Raw genomic sequence first — 21,627 nt, 5'->3', positions numbered from 1 at the left:
TGGTGGGTTGTCATAGAGGGGGGTGTGGCGGGTCGTCGGTCAAAAGGGGTTGTGATCGCCGGTTGGAAGGGGTTGTGTGGGTTGCCGGAAGGATGAAGGGATGGTGAAGTAGTAAGGATATGATTGTCCATTCACACCAAATGTTGGCGGTGGTGATCATTTTTGTTGGCGGTGTTTAGCAAATCACTTACCACCTACTATTATTTCCATTTTAGCAATTACCACCTACTATTTTTTTTTTTTTTAAATTACCACTAACTTTTTTCTTAAACACCAAAAGTTCCCACCTAGTTGGCTCTCAACCACCTTATGACGTCATGTGGGCCCCACATAATGCATTCCCTTCCATTTTTTATTTCTCACTCGATACTTCACTCCCCTGTCTCCCTTCTCTCTCCTTCACCATTAATGGCAATTAATCCAACCTCACCCACCTAATTTTTTCAGGAAATTAACTGTTGCGTCACATCTTCTTTATCGCTCCTAATTCCTGGTCAAAAAAGTGTAAAAGTTCCCAAATTTGTACCTCATTCCAGGCAATAGAAGAGTACAATTGGGTGAAAACGACATCGTTGAAGGGAGGACCAAGGCAAGGAGGACTTTGTTTGTTGGAATTAGCAAAACAGAGTAAGAAAGTAAGGTAATTTGAGTTTATACAGTGACATTGTGAAACCCTAGAAAACGTAACACTGTAATTGCATGCTAATTTGTGTAATGTGGTATTATATTCATGAATTAGTTGTAAAGTAGGGGTTTTTAACACATTGTTGTTAATTAATTTACCAATTGAACACCCTGACCCCTAATTTGAATTGCAAAACCTTAATTTGAACTGCAATAATTTAATCCCCAAAATGAAAATCATGAACCCTAACATCAATTGAAACCCCCTAAATTAAGATGAACAACATACCTTTCTTCGTGGAATCGTTGTCATGTTGCAGCAATAACAATTCTTGTTCCTTAATTCCTTAATTTTGGTTTGGAGAAGTGAATTGCAATGTTTTCGATTTCTTTCAACGAAAAATTGAACAAGGGAATGAAGTGTCGAGTGAAAAGTAAGAAATGGGAGGGAAAATGGGAGGGAATATATTATGTGTGGCCCACATGACGTCATAAAGTGGTTGAGAGTCAACTAGGAGGGAACTTTTGGTGTTTAAGAAAAAGTTTGTGGTAATTTAAAAAAAAACAATAATAAATGGTAATTGACTAATTGTTGAAATTTCAATGTATTAATAATAGAAAAATAATACAAACTTTTGAGGTATCCAAGGATCAAATCAATTCAACCGATCAAGAATAGAGCTAGGCGTAAACAAGGATAATTCACCAACAAGTTGCTCGGTTAACATTTTTTTTTGGATTAAATTGTTAAACAATTACCAAAAAAAATTGAAAGGTTATATTTTACAAAATTTCCAAAAAATTATTTACTCGTACTTTTCGACCTACATTATCATTTATCAATATTCCTTCGTCAGTTGAAAGCTGAAACCCCCTCATCCCCTGGAAAATCTGCAAAGCGCGGTTAAAACTCTGAACAACAACAAGCTGCTTTCTTCTGCTTCTTCTCTTTCAACCTCTTCATTGTTCTTGTAAAGGTTTGACCTTTCTTCCCCTTTCTCGATTTTTTCATTGGATTTCCTTTGCTTTTGATTACCATGGATGATTCTTTTTGGGTTCATTAATTTTTTTTTTATTGGGTTTGTAAATTAGTGTTGTTTTACCTTGTATTTATTCTTATTTGTTTTTTTTTTTTCATGAAAAGTGCAAATTACTCATATTAACTGCTTTGGCATTAATAAACTGTAAATCAAACAATTTCCTTGATTGCTTCAATTGATTTTTGCTTACCCAATTAATCAAGTTTTAGTTGATTCTAGGAGATGCTTAATTGTTGATAGTGTACCCGCTATTTGTGATAATTCTGATTGCTTAGATGGTAGCAATGGTGCTAACTCTCGCAGAGTCGCAGTTAGCTATGTATCTTTAATGGGCTTTTGATGTTAAAGTTATGATACTTCGAATTAAGGAAATATTCCAACTTTTGTAATATTGAAGGGAGGGAGCCCCCATTGATCTTGACGATGAACAAAATTTGTTTATCTAATGGCATTTTTGTAAATATATCAACAATTCATCCCAGTCAGCGTGGTATTTTTGTAAATAAGTGCACTACAATTTGTTGTGTTGTGTTTGGGGGGTGGGGGGTGTTTTGGTGTAATTGATTTGAAATTAAATTTGGACAACTGTAGCAATGCCTTGTAGATAAGACCCTTTTTTATTTCATTGTTTGTCGATGTTATCACATAATTGGCGATTGCTAATTTTGGTGCTTCTTGAAGAATAATATTTTGCTAATTTGAGTAAAAGGTGCAGTCTTCCGAGCTAGCTTCTTATATGCCAGGAGATGACTTAGCTTGAGTATGTGTGCTAACTTTGTAAGATAGTTATCTTGTATGGTGTGATGAATTGATGATGGGACACAAAAGAATGAAGAATCCTGAAAAAAATGTTAAAGTGAATGCAGGTTGTTGTGTGTGAACTCTAGTGTTTTAATTTATATAAGAATTATATCCTCTGGCATCATCAGTGTCACTCTATTTACTTGGACTTATCCAGCTTTAAGCTGACGACATAATAGGTATTACTATGATCTTTGGAAGGGCAACATGCCAACATCTGATTTAGGATGGGGGCTGTTATGATTACTGAGATCAAATGTTCGGCCAACATTTGCAAAAATAATCCTGACATGGTTGTACTTTGCATTTCTCTTTACCTTGTGCTTTACAATTATAAAACATGTTAATTAAGTGATTGTCTTTAACTCTTTGTACAAAAGTACTTTTTTTTTTAAAAAAAAAAATTATTTTATTTTTTATTCCTCTATAGATATTGGCAGATGGACTGGTGGTAATTAATTAGCAGAAGTGAATGTTTATTTAAATTAAATGTATTTGAAAGATATTCGCGACTCCTTTGATATCTAATGCATGTTCTGTTTTTTCCATCATCTCAGTTATGGGAAAGGACGCAAAGAAAAAGGAGCCTGCGGGAAAAGGTAAGGGAAAACAAGCAGCTGGTGGCAGCGACGAGGGTGCTTCAAAGGATAAGGGTGGTTCAAAAGGTGGTAAGGGAGACAAGCTTGGAACTTGCAATTTTGTCAAAGGTAGGCTGCATCCACCCCCCCCCCCCCCCCACACACACACACACACACACTTACACTTTCCTTTCATCTTCACCTTGTGCATAATATCACTTTCACTATTGCTGAACTTGTGTTTTGGTTTACCTTTTTCAGCTAGGCATATATTATGTGAGAAGCAAGGGAAAATTAATGAGGTATACCAAAAACTGCAAGAGGGTTGGCTTGACGCTGGGGATAAGGTTCCACCAGCTGAGTTTGGAAAGGTATGTTTGAATAAACTGTAACCAATTTAAGGTTTTGCCAGTTTTAAAGTAATGCACGAGCTTGATGTGGTTATTATCATGTCATGAGTAACGGCGGTCAGTGGAAACTTGTGCTGTAGTATGATAGCGGGACTGTTTTCTGGCAGTGCTATAGCTATACAAAAGGAGGGGGGACCTGAAAAAGGTTGTAATCTCAAATTAGTTGCAAGAGGGACTATAATTGGACTGCAAACACTATTTTTTCTCTTGCCCCAGTGATTCACATGCAAAATTCTAGTTTCTTTGCTATACCATTAACTTTTTAACCAAACTAGAGTAATAACATCAGAATTTTATGATTTGACGTCTTAGAGTAATAACAGAACACATTAGAAGATCGAGAACGACTCTTGATATTTCAGTTGATACACTAAAGATTTTGTCAATTTGTCAACAAAGCAAACAATACCTATTTATATCATGATGTAAGTCATGGAATTAAGTCTGGGTGAATGAAGAACAATGACATGGTTTTAAGCGATTGTAGCATGCGTCTAAGGTAAAAGAAGGGAAAATTCTACAAAACTACATTGTACAGGTGTCATTAAGGAGCATTAGAAGTTGAATGTAGCAAAGATGAGTATGCTGAGATGAATGTGTGGGAAAATCTTGAGGTATTGGATTAGGAACACAAATATTTGGAGGAAATTTGGAGTTGATGATACGGTCATACTGATGATAAGATAACATGCAACGAACTAACGTGGTGCGAATAAATTAAATGGACGGAAGGTTGTTTTGGATAGAAAAGCTTAAAGCTTGCGTACACTCGTTAATGGCTTTAGGCCATCACTCTCCAATACTCACTACAATACTAATAATCTGCCTGCCTTCTCTACCCTAAACTACTACTATTTATACTACTACTACATTGCATAAGTGGCAACAAGGCCTTAATTACTACAAGTACTATTCTTGTCTTCTTCCTACTTTAGCACAATACAAACAAATGGCCTAAGGAGGCCTGTCTGCCCTGCTGCTCCTCTGTCCTCTGTCTCTCTCTGCTTGTTGTTGTTGTTGGTCTGCCCCTGCTGCTTGCTGTAGGTGGGTGTCACGGGTGGTGGTGGGAGTGGGTTCATTGCATAACAGTGAATCGATTACATTCATTTGGGCATTTGAGATGTTGACCTGTAATAAAGGTTGAGCGTTGGGATAGTGGAGAGTTCAAAAGAAGTTGAGGGAGACCTAAAATGACTTAGATTAAAGCTGATAGAGGGAGTTAAAACTGATATGAAAGTTTTTTTCAAAGAGGTAGCACTAGATAGAACTTATTGAAGTGAATGGAGGAAAAGGATCTCTATTGATGACCGTGTTAGACGGTAAGATAGATTATTGGTTCATGTAGCCAACCTCATCCCTTAGGAAAAAAGGTTTGAATTTTTACATGCCCCTTTCTATTAGTCGGATATTTACTTTATGTTCGAGTACTGTACAAAGGTGAAGTTTAAAGCCACTACCCAAGTGCTCCATGCACCAAAAAAGTATTAGGAAAAAAAAAGCGCCACTATAACCCACAAGCTGAGGGAGCCCCACTGACAGGGGAGGTGTAGGAGGGAAGTATTTTATTTATAATTCAAAATTTGTATATCCCGGTCTATGAAATTGTATGGGACCTGTGGACTTGTAAATTTATAATGGATTTTTATAGTTCTATGCTTTTATCAAATTGTAGTTATTTGTTGACATTTAGGACTTCATAATTAAACTAGGTAAAAAAGAAAAAATAGGTTATTGATGTACGAGTAGTGATTAATGCCTACAATAAACCGTTTTCTTGAATTTGAGTATCAATGTCTCTTTCTTGTCTCTAAGTTTGAAATGTTGAAGAATAATCCAAACATTACAAACAAATTGTCATTTGAACTTGTATTATTTGAGGCAAGATGCCATTTGTCATATATTGGAAGAAAGAGGAAACCACATGATGGAGTTTTGTGAAAGGTAACACTTTTAAATGTGGTAGTGCAAATTTTTTATGTAAAGATTTCTAGCTGTGTGAGGTGATAAAACTCAATTCATACTGACATATATAGTGGCATATGCTTTGAGATGATCACAACATATGGCTTGAAGAGTTTAGGTATATTTTTGGGGAAAAAGTGATGCTTGCATAGTTGCATAGGTGCCTCACTATGGGGTATACAGGTTCATGGCAGTTTTTCTGGTATTGTGTTGTTACCTGTTTTCCTCACATTTGAAGTAAAGATAAAACCTCTGGAAAATTTAACCTTGTACAGTGTTTTATTTTCTAGAAGTATAGAGAACACCTTTGCATTCTCAAACAGAAGTTGATGGGTTTCTTGCAAATACCATTTTTTTGGATGTATTACAATTATGAACTAGGAGCTATCTTTAAAAGCTTGGCCAAACAAACCCTTTTTAATGTATTTGATGTGTATTAAATTTGACAAAATGTGCATAGATATCTTGTAATGTATTTGTGCTGTATCCTTTAGACTTCACTGTTTCTTTTCTTTATTTTTTTTTACAGTTAGCTACTCAATACTCAGAATGTCCTTCTGCCAAACGGGGCGGGGACCTTGGATGGTTCCCACGAGGAAAGATGGCTGGCCCATTTCAGGAGGTTGCTTTCAGCACTGCTATAGGAGCAACCAGTCCAGCATTCAAATCTACGTAAGTCGTCTGAAACTTCTTCTTAGTTTTTGTTTGCCTTTTGCTACTTCACCCTCTGAAATTATCCCTATTTTTTATGATTCAGGCATGGTTACCACATTGTATTGTGTGAAGGTCGAAGGGGCTAATGGAACTTGCCAGCATCGTTTTTTCATCTAAAATGATGATTATGCTGCTGGAAATAACTATCTTTTGATATAACTATCCAACAGATGCCCTATGGTAGACCATGGAAGTTTAAACTGGATATTTGCTTGAACAAGTTGTGATATATATCATACATATTGGCTTGTGACGTGATTTCTCGTTATTCATGTGGTTACAGATTCTGATTTTCCATTTTATGGTCACTGGTTTGTAATCAATAAAGGATTAATATTGCACCAAAGATGGATTTATGGGGAGGTTCTGTTTAAGATCACATTGTTACACACTCGAATATCCCACATAGCCACCAGAAATTCTACAGACTACGTATCCACAATCAAGCATCATGTCTAAGATCACGTTAAGAAATACTCAAATATACCGTACATCAACCAGAGATCGTACAGAAAACAGTATCAACAGTCAAGAATCATTCTAAACCACACCTGTAACAAGATTGATTTACCAGAATGAATTACTGATATGTATTTGGTTTAGACAACTTTCATTTAAGTTTACTTGACCTAAACCCATATATGGCTTGAAACAAATTCAAACTGAACGTGATTTGAAATCCAAGCCAGACTTTTTTTTTTCTAACCACAATCAACCTTGCACAAAGTTATATGCACACAAAGTTCAAGACCTAACAATTTTTTTTTTTTTTTTTTTTTTTTTTTTACAATCAAGACCTAACTTGTCCTGAAACCTTATGCCAAAAATGAGATAACCTTGGCATTGAGTTTTATTGATATTTTTTTTTCCCAATACCATATACAAAGACATTATTGCCCCTTTGCTAGCTTTTATTCGTTTCCTTGTAAAAATAAATTGATAAATCAATTGACGAGAAATTAGTTGGCCAAAAAACTTGCCAATTGTGGTTCATCAAATTAAAATTTCCTACGGCAATCCCTTGTCAAAGAGTTCAAGACTGTAATCGATGCCATAAATGAATTGCCCACATGCCACAAGCTTGCCAAGCTTAGTTCTTTTGTAAAGAAAATATGATATGGAAATATTGAAACCATAGGCTCTAGTTTAGGATAAGTGATGAATAAAGACATCAGATTTACTGATCAAAGTTTTAATTTAGTCTCACTCAAATTGTAAATAGGTCATGCAATACGTCAGCAAAAAAAAAAAAAAAAAAAAAATAGAAAAATTGCTCCTAATATTTATTTAAGATCTTCAGAACAAACTCTTACTGACAAGTGACAAGGAGGTTTCAAAGACCAGTGATTAGTTCCAATGGAAAATAAAACGAAAAGCATCACTGGAGTGTTTGTAACAAGCACCATACTGCATCATAGCATTATCCACTACACTGTAACCAAATAAATCGTAGCAGTACATAAGCATAGGAAGTAGGCCAAATTAAACTCCATAATTATATACGGGGACTCACTCATCCAATAGTTGATAATCTAACTCCGAGAATGAAGGTTCTCTCACAGAATAGGCCCTTCCAAGTTTTGAAATTCAACAGAAACCCAGTCCACAGAAAAATGGGCAAAATGAACCGAGAAAAGGGCATGAAATATTCGCAAGAAGAGAAACCCAGGATACATTCGTGTACATTTTCTTGGTTGATCAATGGCCGGACAACTGGGAGCTGAAGCAGAATAACTAATTTGAGTTCTCATGTAGCAGTACATATTCTCGGCTGCAGAAACCCATAGTAGATAGTCATGAAACAAACATTTTTCAAATGGGAATGGGAACTAGGAACTGGAAGTGATTGCACAGAAAACCGTGTTATAACTTACCTGCTATTGCCAAATTTTATGGTATCCTTCTCAAAGAGCTCATAATAACGTTGAGCTTCAATAGGATTCTCCTGTAATTAAATGCAGCAAATTTAGTCAAGCCACTTAGCAAACATTATCAAATATCACAGGTGATGAAGGGTTTAAATTTATAGGATAGCTTACATTAATGAAGGTCTTATTGGTGCTTCCAAGGTCCATCAAGTATGGCCTGTTAAATAACAAGTTTAAGATAGAGGAAGTCATACATAAATGTGCATTTGATACACTTTCTGATAGTGGAAAACCTTAAATAATTGTGCATTTTATACATTAATAATTGGAATTAAAGAATAATATAGGTTTAAATCTGTACAAAAAATGTACTATTAGTAGAAAGACTCCTAATAGAAAGAACTTTTTGAAATTTACCAATGGGAAATACAAGAAGAAAATAATGGATTATTGTTATATACTCTGCTGATCAGCTGATGTATTGTTATTTACTCTGCTGATAAGACCAAAATTAGCTTGTTCCAATGTTTCAAAATTAATAGGGCAAATTCATTTTATCCTACATCTGAACAATAGAGCAAATTGAATTAAGTTCTTCAAGTATCATGCAGTTATATTTTTGAAAATAAGATATTTTGCACTTTGCAGCTTAATTAATAAAGTTTTTTTTCAAAAAAAAAAATCAGATATGAAATTACTAAAACAAAGGCTGCTCCTTTCCATAGGCATTTCTCATGAGCAAAGCAAATGAAATAATAAAAAATAAAAAAAAAATTTTAAAAAGAGACTAGAAATTAAGTACTAGTAGAAGGGAAATAAATCTGATAGTATTGACCTCATGCTTTACCTTACTTGCTTTGACACCATGCCATCAGGTTGCTCCTTTTCAACTTGCCTGATCAAAAGTACAATTTATTATAGTAGCTTACCAAATATTAGTTGAGGAGAAAAAATGTTAACAAACCTACCGATATTGAAGGACTGCATGTTGTTTGCTACAAGACGGATGATCTGTAGGTATATCAGCTATCCTTCTTTCTCTTCCAAATAGGTAACAACTCTGACGATGTACGTAAAGTGGCTCTGTAAAAAATGAGATGCAATTACATCAGGGCCCACATCAAAGGAGTGAAGCACATAATTAGCATAGGAATACACGCTGAATTGAGAGCATGATGAAGAGCTTTCAAAAGTAACTTCATAGTGTAAAATTGAAAGGGAAGAAAGAAGCTAGCAGATCCTAACAAGAATTTTCCATCATTCTGTCATCAAGTGCCTTTTCGGCCTCAATCAAAGTATTCTTCCTCACAACATAGTTTACCTTAAGTTGTTCTTTTCAACAGCTCAAACTTTATAGGCTACGCAGCCACCCTCACAGACATGCATATGCATCATGTCACTTGCCAAGCATGTTTCTTCCTCAATACTCCATAAAACTAGAATATTTCACTTCTGTAATGGACTAACAAGAGATATTACGATAACCAAAGGATATCAGATAGTAGGGATCAGAAAGTAGGGAAGCTAACTCCCTCCTATAGGAAAGGTACACTTGAAATGGGATCATTATGCCATGAATAAGCATAGCTTAAGCTTCATCGATGGCAGATGTAACAGCATATGAATGATAATTCCAATTTTGAAAGGTGGATTCTACCCTAATTCAGCTTCAATAAGCTAACCCAAAACACCCAAAGGTGTCAAACAGACAAACAATATTCAACATGCTAATTTTTTCCTATTATTCTCTTATTTATAGTATTACTCCTCCAACTAACTCCCTTGTATTACTCCTTAAGGAACTACTACTAGAATCATATTGCACTACCTAATATGCCCCTCCACTTTACATCAGTTCATTGCATTACAGGGCCCCCAAATTCCCATTTTGTCCTCGAGGTGGGGTAGTAGCCAGAAAAAAATTTTGGCTTCAGTAATGATGGGCATTGTTGTCCTTAGAGAGTAATTATTTTAGTGCCTCTGGTGGTGAAACTAGGGAGAAATTTAGAACACAGGGATTGTGTTGTGTGTAGCCTTTAATGTGGGAAAAGAAGCACTAAATTACCATACATGGATCCATCTGACTTTGACACCAGCTATGCAGACTGCATCCAACCACTAAAGAGAACATCCAGAATAGACTCGCCACTATAGATAGTTTTCCTATGAATTAGTATAGCTTAGAAATCCTTAGTAGCAGAAAGCCAGAAATTAGGGAAGAAGAAGATACTTCTTTGTTTAATAAACTGAATCACATCAAATGTGATCGATAGTCCCACTTTCAATAAAAGCTGCTAACATATTTGGTAAGCAAATAAACAGAATCACAAGCAAGAAGATTCCTTTGCTGGCTACTAAGCACATACATGATCCGTGATGGTTGGGCATCTTATCCTAAATGGTCATATGGTCTAACCATCTAGCCAAATTATGTCATCAACCCCTCTTGTAATCAGTTCAAAGCAGACACAGCATACTACTAGATCAATTGTCTATCCTAACATGCTGACAACAGCTTCAACAACAAGTGGTCCACACACACTGTAATAACACTATACATCAGCCGGACCTCCCCTGAGACGCAATAAAGGAGCACATCAGAAAATTCCATCAGGACAATTGTGAAAGGCAACATAAAGAGAAAAACCATTTTAATGGATGAAATCATTACTTAACATTGAAGCATCAAGTGTGGCTACCTAAAAGGCTAGCCAATCACTACCACAGGCACAGAGTTCCAACAAGCCTCAATCCATATGTTGCCTACAAGTATCTTATCATTTGTTACATCAACAGTATTCTCGTACATCACAAGAATACAAATTCTACCAATTCCAATTTCCAAGTTAACTACGCTCATCCAGATTAGCAAGTCATCCACCCAAGTCTCTGGACACCATCTTCAATGGCATATTCTCTCATTGACTATGACATTCTTAGTTGACTACTACATTCTTAATCGGTACTAATGTTGGACAGCACGTGCATAGGAGTCAAACTTGGCCACAAAGTATGGATATTGACTATGACATTCTTAATAGGCTACTAATGTTGAACAGCACGTGCATTGGAGTAAAACTTGGCCAAATGGCATATTTTTGGTCCAAATTAACTGTCCAGGATTCATGCTCATTTAAGAATGTCATCTACACAAAACGCATACTGGTGAAATGAAGAAGTTAAATAACATAGGATGATTAAATCAAGCGTATTCTTTTATTCTGATATACAAAGATCATATAAATGTTAAAAATCTCAACAGAGAACTTAACTGGTAACTCAAGAATAAATTCCTGAATAGATTGTCTACATCAGGATTATTGTGTTTTAAAGTTGTTACTTTTAGATCAAATACTCTAGATCAAACCTAGTTCGTGAAGCATCCTCATCGGATTAAGGCTCTGAAATATATATTAAGAAACAAAATAAGAAAGTTTAGAAGATAGGTTGCATTGCAATAAGCAGAAAGGGTAGTATAAAACCACATTACACAATATCAAATAAGATGAACAGCTCTTTCCAACCTACCATTTAACACTTCACCACCCTTGAAAACATACAAACGCCATCTTACATTAGGTTTCCGCGCATCAGGAGGTTCGGTGAAAAGCAAAGTAATACCTGCAACAGTAAAAAAAAACACAAAAGAAAAAATAACTTTGGTAATAGGTACCCAGATGTGCATAAGAAGTTCTCATAAAAAGACGAATTGCCCGAGATTGTCCAGATACGATCTGGAAAGCATATCAATGCAGTTCTCCCAAGGATAATATTGAAAACATTTCTACTCCCTGTTTTACAATAAAGGTTCCCTATAGATTTCATTAAATTGGCATGCAGAATCGCAGATGCAAATCTTCCACTCGTCCGAAGTGTCAAATTGATAACTGGACGTGAATACTGAATAGCTCTGATTCTTATCGTCAGAACTCTCAGCAGCATTTAATTTCCTCTTCATAAGCCATCAAAATCCAGGTTTTCCTCAGGCATTAATTATTTGGGTAATGGTCCACTGCCCCTCATAGTAAGTCAGGAGCTTGGTAGAAAACTGATCACAAAAAAGTGGTTGTTGGAGAAATCATGAGACAAGATTCATTCCCTTATCAATTGAATCTATCCAATCTCCAATCAGTGGATAAACTGAGCATTTAACAGTCAAAACTACTTCCGAATGGTTCTGTATCTAGTGGATAGTGCTAGCACGTTGAATAAATGGGCTGTTCTGCTATAAACTCTGCAACAAGTATTTGGTTCTGTAAGGCAAATGCTATACATTATGGAGTAACATATTTGCAAACACATCAAAATTCAACATAAAAGTCCACCCTCATGAATAACACAACCTTTTCTTCAATTTACTACAAGAGTACTCATCCACCATCTGCCCTCCCCTCTTTTGTTTCCTCCTGGGTACCCCTTTTTCCTCTGTTCTATGCTAGTCATCTATTTATTCTCCAAACCTTCCCACAAGTCATCAAGCAGCTAGCTGTTGCAGAGCACAGCCAAAATGCTTGACTCTTTCTTCAACAAAAGCCTAATGTGAATCTTTATGATGGCATAGTCAGGGAGACAGGGACCCAGGGTGGCTGTTCTTATCCTTTTTAGATCTGTTTTTAAGAGAAGGGGAGCTGTCTTGGTTTTCCACTGATATATCTTCTTTCATAATTATTGATACAACAAATATATACAATATTTCTGTTCTTTACCTTCTCTTGGAGTTTGCTTAATCAAGTCAAATGAAATAAATTTTAATGAACCCCCAACCCCCGATAAAAAAAATACCTTAGCAACTGCTAAGTTATAATTGTATAAAAAAACAAATTGTTAACCCCAAAGTCCTATTTGGAAAAGGACACCTTCTAATCTCCTACCCTTTCCCCTGAAAATTTCATCACAATTGTATTCATCGATTAAAGATTGTGTATGGAAAGAATATTTTTGATCCACTTGAAGGTGATAAAATCATACGTAGTTAAAAACTTAAAATCAAAGTAAACGACCACAAAGATCACAATGTATACTGCTGTTGGATGATTAATGGTGGATTAGGCTATAAACATCTCTCTCACCAAGCAAAGCTTCCAAGAAACACACAGATAAGTTATGTTACGATTTAGATAATTTGACTCAAAAAATTATCTTCAATAAAGGATGATTGAGACAAGAGTTGGGACAGAGAAGAAGACCAAAAAGCCATAGTTCGGCAACTAGCCTCCACTTAGCAGTTGCCACCACAACATCTCAAACAGCACTCTTGTCCCCTACTAACATAACTCAACAGAACCTCTAACTCCTCACCCCCCAGAAGAAGGAAAACAAAAGGTAACCTACCAGCTAGGCAGCTACTGTTTAAATCTTCACTCGTAGTCACATATTTCTGAGTTGACCTCCCACTTCATGCTCCAACAATCTACTATTTATAAGCTTTCTTCCATTTTCCTTTAATCTTAGTCGTAGATAGTACAAATTGTCAAGAAAGGAGCTTAGGAATTCTAAGCCATGGGATACATTGAAGACTCTACAGCCTGTGTTGTTGGTCAAATACAGGGATCCTGATAAATGTTAATTCAGATATGAATTAACTTCCTTCCAATCTAATTATCTTCTTTTTGTTCCATTCTTCTATATCATTATACCATTGAATTCATGTCTGCCTATCAGTAAATAAACAGAACGCCTACGTCACTGATGGCTGTTTACTATCTACATAGCTTAACGATTGTCTATTCTGTGTCAGAATTTCAAGAAACCCTCAAGTAATGAGTTACCAAAATTCCAGAGGAAAAGAAGCATCAAATTAAGGGGTTGACAGCTACCTTTTACTCGATTGGTTTCTTCAGCAAGCTTTCCTGATAGTTCAAATGAAGGTTTTTGCTGCATATAACAAAAATAATAATATACTGAATCAGCAAAATTAAGCAGTCAATCATACAACAAAATACTAACAACATATGGCAATATACTAGTTCCAAATAAGAAAAAGCACCAGTTTTACATCAGATACTCACAAAGAATTTATAAGAGAATATAACCCATCAAGAGTATAGACCATATATACCTCCATTTTTTTAATTTTATTGTTCCATTTGCTTTTGGCACAAGATTCAAGGGTGGTGAGAAACAAGGATAGTTATTACAATTAATCCATGTGATAGGTGATTGGCCACAGAGAAAGAGAAAGGTACAACAGTTTGGAAACCAAAAAATAAGATAAAGGGTCATAGAAAAACGTTTACCAAACAGATAAGTGGAACAAAACACTTCGAATAAGAAGGTCGAACATTTAAAACAACGCAGTAATACATATCAAGGTCTGAGCTAAGTATACCTTTTCCTTTGTTGTCAATGCCTGTTCAGTAGCTTCCATTTTTGCAAGTGCATCACTGTCATCATCATCTCTAATCACGCCATAAAAAAAATAAACCAAAAGAATAAGCAAATACATCAAAAAATCAAAGATCTCCAGAGAAACTAACAACAAGGTGATGTATAAATGTGTACCATCAAAGTAAAAAAGAACAAATAATTTTTATCTACATCAGAACTCAGATGAAGAATAACTGGAAAGACCTTCAGCAAAGAAATCTTTCATTAAAATACTCACCGGTGTTCAGCTCCTCTATATTCTTCATCCTGAAACAGAAACCAAAAGAAATTTAGACATAAATAATGCATCAAATTCCGGATCTAACAACTCCCACAATTAAAGAAAAATTATTAGATAAGCAACCCTATCAGTAAAATTGGAACTAAATGGGCAAGAAAAATGACTGTATTTTCAATCAAATTAATGATTAAGAATCACCAGATTTACGAATCTTTCATTGTTACATCTTCAGTTAGACATAACTCATAATCTATAGTAGAATGTCAGTAGTCTTTATAAAATGTGTTCTTTTACTTATTCAGCAGTTCTCAGTTCTCACATAATCTAATTCTAATGAATTCTTTTATGCAGCCGAATCTTAAGTAGTGGTTTGAATCATAGAGTTGGTCCAATATGTTAATTATTTCTAGGAGCATAAGAAGTAATCTTCAGATTTAATGTTCAGTTCTACTATAAAGGATACATTAAAGAGACAATCATGAATGGTACTGGTATGGAAAAAGGAGGTGAGATTATAAAAATACATTGACACATGCACATCACTGAAACAACAAAAATTTATTTCAATTTGTATTTCTCATACACAGGATTTTCGAAATTCAACAATTTCAGATCAACTATTATCATCTATAGTTCTATATACACCAAAATCAAACAACGCAATAATTTTACCCGAATCACCAACAATCCAAACCTATCAGAGTATGAGTAGGCAAAAAGACAATTCATATGAAAGTAAAGGATATGAGGTTGCAGTTATTACTAATTAAAAAAAACACATTTTCCGTAAAAATGATTTTTCCATAGAAAACAATTTTCAAGGCAAAACACAATTGTAAAAATAATTTTGCTTTGCTTCCCACAAGGAAAATTATAGAGGAAAAGGAAAATGGGAGTGAAAGGGAGAAGATGGATGAGAGGAAAGGGATGTGAGGAGTAGGGTGAAGTGTGACATTCCTTCCTTCCTCTTAAAATGAAATTGTTTTTTATCCTTAGGAAAACTATTTTCCACCTTTAGAAATAATATCTTCCAACCTTTACAAAACAAACATTTTTTTTTCATCAAAACAACAGAGCCTAAGTCAAAAAAAAGCCAGGGTTTGGATATCACCAGACACCTCATCACGAGCTCTGGAATGAGAAGCCGGTGGAGGTGAGCGTGAATAGTGCCGGCTGCGATGACGATGATGATCGGATGGTGACTCAGATTGCTGGTGTCTTGATCTAGAAGATCCACCATCTGCACCATCTCTTACTCTGCCTCTTTCGCTATCTCTTTCCCTTTCTCTTTCTTTCTCAGATTTCCGCTCTCTTCTATCCTTCGGAATTTCCCTTTCAGAATCCCTTTCCTTATGATTCCTCTCATGCTTAGACTTATCATTTCCCTTACCAAGATTTTTGTCATGTTCCCTCTCTAAAGATTTTCCAGCATCCCTTTCAGCCTCAGATCTCCTTAAACGTTTAGTCCTAGGTGATGGAGATCTAGGCCCAGGAGAGCTCGATTTCACTGGTTTGGGTGACTTAATGCGGCCTGAATGCCTCTCCCTCACGGGAGAACCACCCTTATCCCTATGAGAGCTCCTGTGACGAGCTGGGGATCTTTCTCTACGAGATGGGCTCCTACTACGAGGAGAGCTCAAGGCAGGGGATCTTCTTCTTCTGCGAGGTTCACCATGATTTCTCTCTGGGGAGACTGAGTGTCTGGATGAACGATGCCTTGCCGGAGATTTTCGAACAACTGAAGGACTCATCTACACACCATAACAAAATTTACTGTTAAAAGAGAACATCCACAGTGTTACTTGAAGCTTTGAAAGAATCATAAGAAAACAATACATTTTCCTTAGGTATTTTTTTATATATGTTAAATACGGCAAATTGGTGTATAACACAAATAACTGATGGCCACATGACTACAATCAGTAGCTAATTCAGCTGACTATTGTAAAATTCAGAGGATGAAAAATTGATGGCATGCCTACAACTGAGAAGCTTACAGCAATCCAATCACAGTAGACCAATAACAAAATACAAAGTCGAATAAAATAGTTCAATATCAATTTAAATTACAATTAACTAGAGCATACTCGTGCTAATGCACGAGCTATGTTATTCGTGAAAGAAAAAAACACATAGTGAAATGTTAGTAGTTATTGGAGTCCCTTGAAACAAAAATTTAGGAAAATAGTGGGATAGGTAGTTATTGGTAGTTTCTTTTTATAAAAATAAAAATAAAAAATAATAATAATAAATAAATCAAATGCATAAGATTTGAGTATTGGGGTTTTCGAGTGCTGTGATGAAAAGTTAAGGAAAAAAAACTCTTATATTATAATATAGATATCCTTGGCTCTTATGTTTCAGTAATCCGCAACTCACAATTTTAAGTTTTATTAACAATTACTGTTTACATTTTAACAAAAGAAGCATAGCTCACTACACTATGAAAAAATTGGATCCAAAATTCAATCCACCTGATGTAAACCAAATCCTATTTTCCTCTAACATTTTGGCTAATGCTATGTTAGTACTTAGTATGCAACTGGTCCTTTTAATGCTTTATGGGAGTTGCATGTTTTACATCACACACTCACACTAAAAGTGAGAATTTTACCTGTGACAGGTTAACTTATACTATACATAGTATTTGAAAACTCTAACCATTAGCATCACATGTCCCATACCCTTATTCTTCATTTTTCCCAGTTTGGAGAAAAACAATCATAATTTTCTCGGTTTCACAATAACAGTCTGTGTGTTAAAAACTAGATAAAAATTTTGCTTACTTATATTGGGCCTTAAAATGGGTTCCCAGTCATTGAACTAATTTAGTCCAGTAATTTTTTCTTTAGGAGATACCAAGATATTAGTGGCCATTTGTTTCCTTCTCCCTGTTAGAGTGGGAAGCAAAGTAATGTCAGTAATAAATACTTCGTATAAAGCTAGGATTGTATGTTCAAGGAAGATGTTTATTGACAATTATGTAAGTTAAGCTTTTGCTTGCTTGTGAGAGGTTCTGATTCAAGTGAGTTCGAGTTAGTCTTTCTAATTTGAGGATTGAGATTCAAAGGTTGTTAATAAAATAAACAACTGGGTTAATTAAATTCAATTACCACCAAACCCCACTACACCTAAATAGGCTATATACACTAATAGAGCCAAATTAACAACACCCACAAAGTCAAAACTCAATACACTTAGATGATTAGATCTACTCAAGTAAATTAAAACTCACTACACCCAATATGTTAAGTCAAAACTCATCACACTAACAATGAAATAAATTCAAAACTCTCACTCTCAATCTTATAAACAAAATGTCCAATTAGTAGAAACATCACTTCTGCGAAACAAACCCATCCCTAGGGCAAAAGGGGTGACCGCCTTGCCAAGGAGAAAAGTCTCATTTCCGTAGTTTTCCATCCTAACATAAAAGGATTATAAACAAAAGCCTGCAAAATTAGACTGAATGGTTGTTGTGGTTCAATGGCATTAAGACCTATTCCTAGAGGGAATCATTAGGGGTGTTAACGGCTCAAGCTCAATAAAATTAAAGCAGGGTCAGTCCAAGCTCAAGCTCGAGTAATTAAAAACAAAAGCCTGCAAAAATTAGACTGAATGATTGATATGGTTCAATGGCATTAAGAGGGACTCATTAGGGGTGTTAACGGCTCGATCTCAATAAGATTAAAGCAGTTCAATCCGAGCTCGGGCTCGAGTAATTATAAGCTCAACTCAAAACCCAAGCTCAGCTCGGTCTCCAATAGCCTCAAAAAGGCTTTGCTCATGGACTCGATTACGCTCGAAAAATGCAACAAATTCGCAACAAAACTTGACTCAATTATCACATTAGGCTCGAAAAATCACATTCAATTCTTCTACTTTAAAAATATCAACGTAAATTACACAAACCAAAATTCTTGCAAGAAATTCGCTTGTTATAGTATTTTATAAATTGAGTAATTATAAACAATAGTTCAATAATAACCCTAATCAACTATACTGAAAATTGAATTAGCGATAGTGAGAAACTAAACCCAGATTGTGAAATTAATATTCCATGATACAATATAAATAAATAAATAAATAAATAAAATAAAAATTACCCTTTTTCAATGGAGGAGAGAAAGCTCAAAATCCGCTTCAATGGAGAGCTCAGAGTTTGCTTCAATGGAGGAAAGAAAGCTCAGAAGTCGCTTCAATGGAAAACTCAGAGTATGCTTCAATGGAGGAAAGAGAAAGAGGGGTGCAGCGTAAAAGCGAAAAACTCCACAAGTTAAAAAAAAAAATGAAAATGTTGGAGAGATTATTTACACTTACACATATGATGTCAACCGTTAGATCTGAGTAATATCGACGGTTAAAATCTATTTTCATTAAATTTTATTTTCATCTATATGGGTGATTTAAAAAAATAATTGTTAATAAGGGAACTAATATCTTATGAACTTATTAACACTTTTATAGAGGATTAGATTAGAAGAATAATTACTCGTATAAGTTAAGTACTCAAATGACATTTCTAGATACAAAACACCGATTAGTGTTTACATATTTATGAAGATTGAATGTGGTTGGAAATAAGGAATATAAGTTGATAAATCAAATCAATCTAGCGGGAAGTGGAATTGACAGGGCCGTTAACTGAGGGTGTGTTCACATACGTTGAAATTCAGTTCAGTTCAATTCAGCTCCTAATTTCCTTCTCTTATAAAATATTCAGTTCAGTTCAGTTCAGCTTAGCTCAGCTCAGTTCAGTTCAGTTCAGCTGAGTTTAGTCAATGAGACACATGCCCTGAGTATGCATATAATTAATTGCAATTAATGATCATATTCGTTTTTTGAACTTGAAGCCCCAACGAAATTTGGCAATGTGCAACTATGGGTTACATCAGGTAAGGATCGGTGTTGGGAATTAGATAGGTTTATTATTATTATTATTATTATTATTATTATTATTATTATTACTACTACTACTACTACGTATTATTATTATTATTATTATTATTATTATTATTATTATTATTATTATTATTATTATTATTATTTGGATAGGAAGCTGAATAGACATATAAAAATTATATTGAAAAAAGTAGTTAAAGTAAGAAGTTACCCACTATTTAAAAATAAGTTAGGTGATGGTGTAAGAACTTAGCCTAAATGGATTTAGGGCATGTTCCGATTGACTGAACTCAGCTGAACTGAACTGAACTGAACTTATTAATTAGTGATTTCTAACTACGGATTAGTGATCTTTGATTATTTATTGATTATTTATTACTATACATATGTGTATATACAAATGTACATATTATTATTAATAATAATAATAATATTATTATTATTATTAATTTTGATTATTATTATTATTATTATTATTATTATTTATTGATTATTTTTAGTATTATTATTATTATTATTATTATTGTTATTATTATTATTATTATTTATTGATGATTATTATTATTATTTATTGATTATTATTATTAGTATTATTATTTCAATTATTATTATTGTTATTATTATTATTATTATTATTATTATTATTATTATTATTATTATTATTATTATTATTTATTGATTATTATTATTATTATTATTTATTACTTATTGATTATTATTATTATTATTGTTGTTGTTGTTAATATTATTATTATTATTGTTGTTGTTGTTGTTGTTGTTGTTGTTGTTGTTGTTGTTGTTGTTGTCGTCGTTGTAATAAGAGCTTAAAATAATGAAATTTGGCTTTATATCATTAGCAATATCATTAGACGTAAATTAAGAGCTGAACTAAACTGAATTGAACTGAACTGAGCTGAGCTGAACTGAACTGAACTGAATTGAACTGAACTGAACTGAATTTCAACGGAAGAAAACAGGCCCTAGGATTCATTCATTATGCTACAAGCGAGCATCATATTACACTCTGCCTCACGGATGACCATATATAAGTTTTAGAGAATTGATTGTTATAGCTTTTTATGTAGAAGTGAAATAAGTTGCCTCTTGGATAGTCTTAACTCATCGAAAGCAAGAAAACATAATGCCATTGGAATAAGATTTGAACGAGCTTGAAATAATTATTAATTCGATTCATTTTATCTCTAAATTGAAATAAATCATGTATTACTTGTTAAAGTTAAATATGCTAATAACTGCTAGTTTAATTTGAAAACATAAAATCAACCATAGAGGCATAAGTGATGAGCTTCTATACTCCCAAAAGATTACATTCTATACTTGATTCGCTTGGTATGTATACTTTTTGTTTTGGTTTGATTGTGAGAATGTGAGGTTTATATCCGAGTTGTATTGCCAAGGCTTTTACCCATGATCAATATAATTCTTTTGTATTTAAAAAATTATTATTATTTTTTAGTATGTTAAATTACATGAATCTTGACACTATTCATAAGTTGATGGATTAAATTTAGATCTTAATTAAAATCTTGTATTGGCAAAGGCGAAAATCAAATAGTAAAATACTAAAGGAGTAGTTGATATTAAAAAAATTAAAGTGATGGAGATAAGAGGAGCAAAACAAATCTTGAACTATTTTGACTTCAACTTAATTATACCTTTTTTAAAATAAAAAAAAGAAACTCGATTATAATTTTGATTCAAAGTTATTCCTTTGTTAACTACCACAGGCTATTCTAACTTTTATTAAATCGAGATATCATTTTTGTCCGAACACACCTTGTTAGTTGTTAGAAGAAACCGCACATTTTAAGTGTTTATGATTGATCAAGAATTCAAAGTTGGTTTCAAAAAAAAGAATTCAAAGTTAATATTTGAGCCCTCTTTTCCTAGATTAACGTCTTAAACCCTCTTAACATGAGCGCGAATCAAAAATCCTTATCAAACCGGACCAAAATCCAACCCGACTTTCGATCCGTATCTAGCCCGACAGATCCTTTGATCAAGCTCTACTTCACCCCAAGTTTCCCTTTTGATGGCGTATGAACACCACAAGTCTTGCACATAAAATCAACCAACAATGCCTTTCAACAACCCCCAAGA

At 34.3% G+C, this 21,627-nt stretch overlaps 2 protein-coding genes across 2 annotated transcripts; one reads left to right on the top strand and one right to left on the bottom strand.

The window, feature by feature from the left end:
* The first annotated feature begins 1,442 nt into the window (after nt 1-1,442).
* LOC145601617 (uncharacterized) lies at nt 1,443-6,508 on the top strand. The gene is made up of 5 exons (XM_081657671.1): nt 1,443-1,601; nt 3,023-3,172; nt 3,305-3,414; nt 5,945-6,087; nt 6,173-6,508. The coding sequence occupies exons 2-5, from the start codon at nt 3,025-3,027 to the stop codon at nt 6,213-6,215; spliced, it is 444 nt and encodes a 147-aa protein (XP_081513797.1). The 5' UTR covers nt 1,443-1,601; nt 3,023-3,024; the 3' UTR covers nt 6,216-6,508.
* An 883-nt stretch (nt 6,509-7,391) lies between these two features.
* Nucleotides 7,392-18,889, bottom strand: LOC145601599 (uncharacterized). Its single transcript, XM_081657647.1, has 11 exons — nt 18,711-18,889; nt 15,723-16,355; nt 14,602-14,630; nt 14,326-14,395; nt 13,814-13,871; nt 11,526-11,618; nt 8,966-9,080; nt 8,845-8,892; nt 8,169-8,214; nt 8,004-8,074; nt 7,392-7,900 (listed from the first exon to the last, which is right to left on the bottom strand). The coding sequence occupies exons 2-11, from the start codon at nt 16,353-16,355 to the stop codon at nt 7,864-7,866; spliced, it is 1,200 nt and encodes a 399-aa protein (XP_081513773.1). The 5' UTR covers nt 18,711-18,889; the 3' UTR covers nt 7,392-7,863.
* Nucleotides 18,890-21,627: the final 2,738 nt, after the last annotated feature.

Source organism: Chenopodium album, chromosome 2, assembly GCF_948465745.1.
Source record: "Chenopodium album chromosome 2, dcCheAlbu1.1, whole genome shotgun sequence".
NCBI lineage: Eukaryota > Viridiplantae > Streptophyta > Magnoliopsida > Caryophyllales > Amaranthaceae > Chenopodium > Chenopodium album.
The sequence above is the reverse complement of the archived record's forward strand: the minus strand, read 5'-3'. Positions and strand labels throughout refer to the sequence as shown.

Bases quoted from the DNA above. Each gene is read 5' to 3' on its own strand.
- LOC145601599 (XM_081657647.1), bottom strand. From the start codon at position 16,355: ATGAGTCCTTCAGTTGTTCGAAAATCTCCGGCAAGGCATCGTTCATCC. The intron at 11,619-13,813 runs GTAGCTGTCAAC...TTACTGTTGCAG, and splicing joins AGAAACCAATCGAGTAAAAG to GTATTACTTTGCTTTTCACC. The intron at 8,215-8,844 runs GTAAAGCATGAG...GTTATTTAACAG, and splicing joins ATGGTGTCAAAGCAAGTAAG to GCCATACTTGATGGACCTTG.
- LOC145601617 (XM_081657671.1), top strand. From the start codon at position 3,025: ATGGGAAAGGACGCAAAGAAAAAGGAGCCTGCGGGAAAAGGTAAGGGA. The intron at 3,415-5,944 runs GTATGTTTGAAT...TTTTTTTTACAG, and splicing joins CACCAGCTGAGTTTGGAAAG to TTAGCTACTCAATACTCAGA. The intron at 6,088-6,172 runs GTAAGTCGTCTG...TTTATGATTCAG, and splicing joins AGTCCAGCATTCAAATCTAC to GCATGGTTACCACATTGTAT.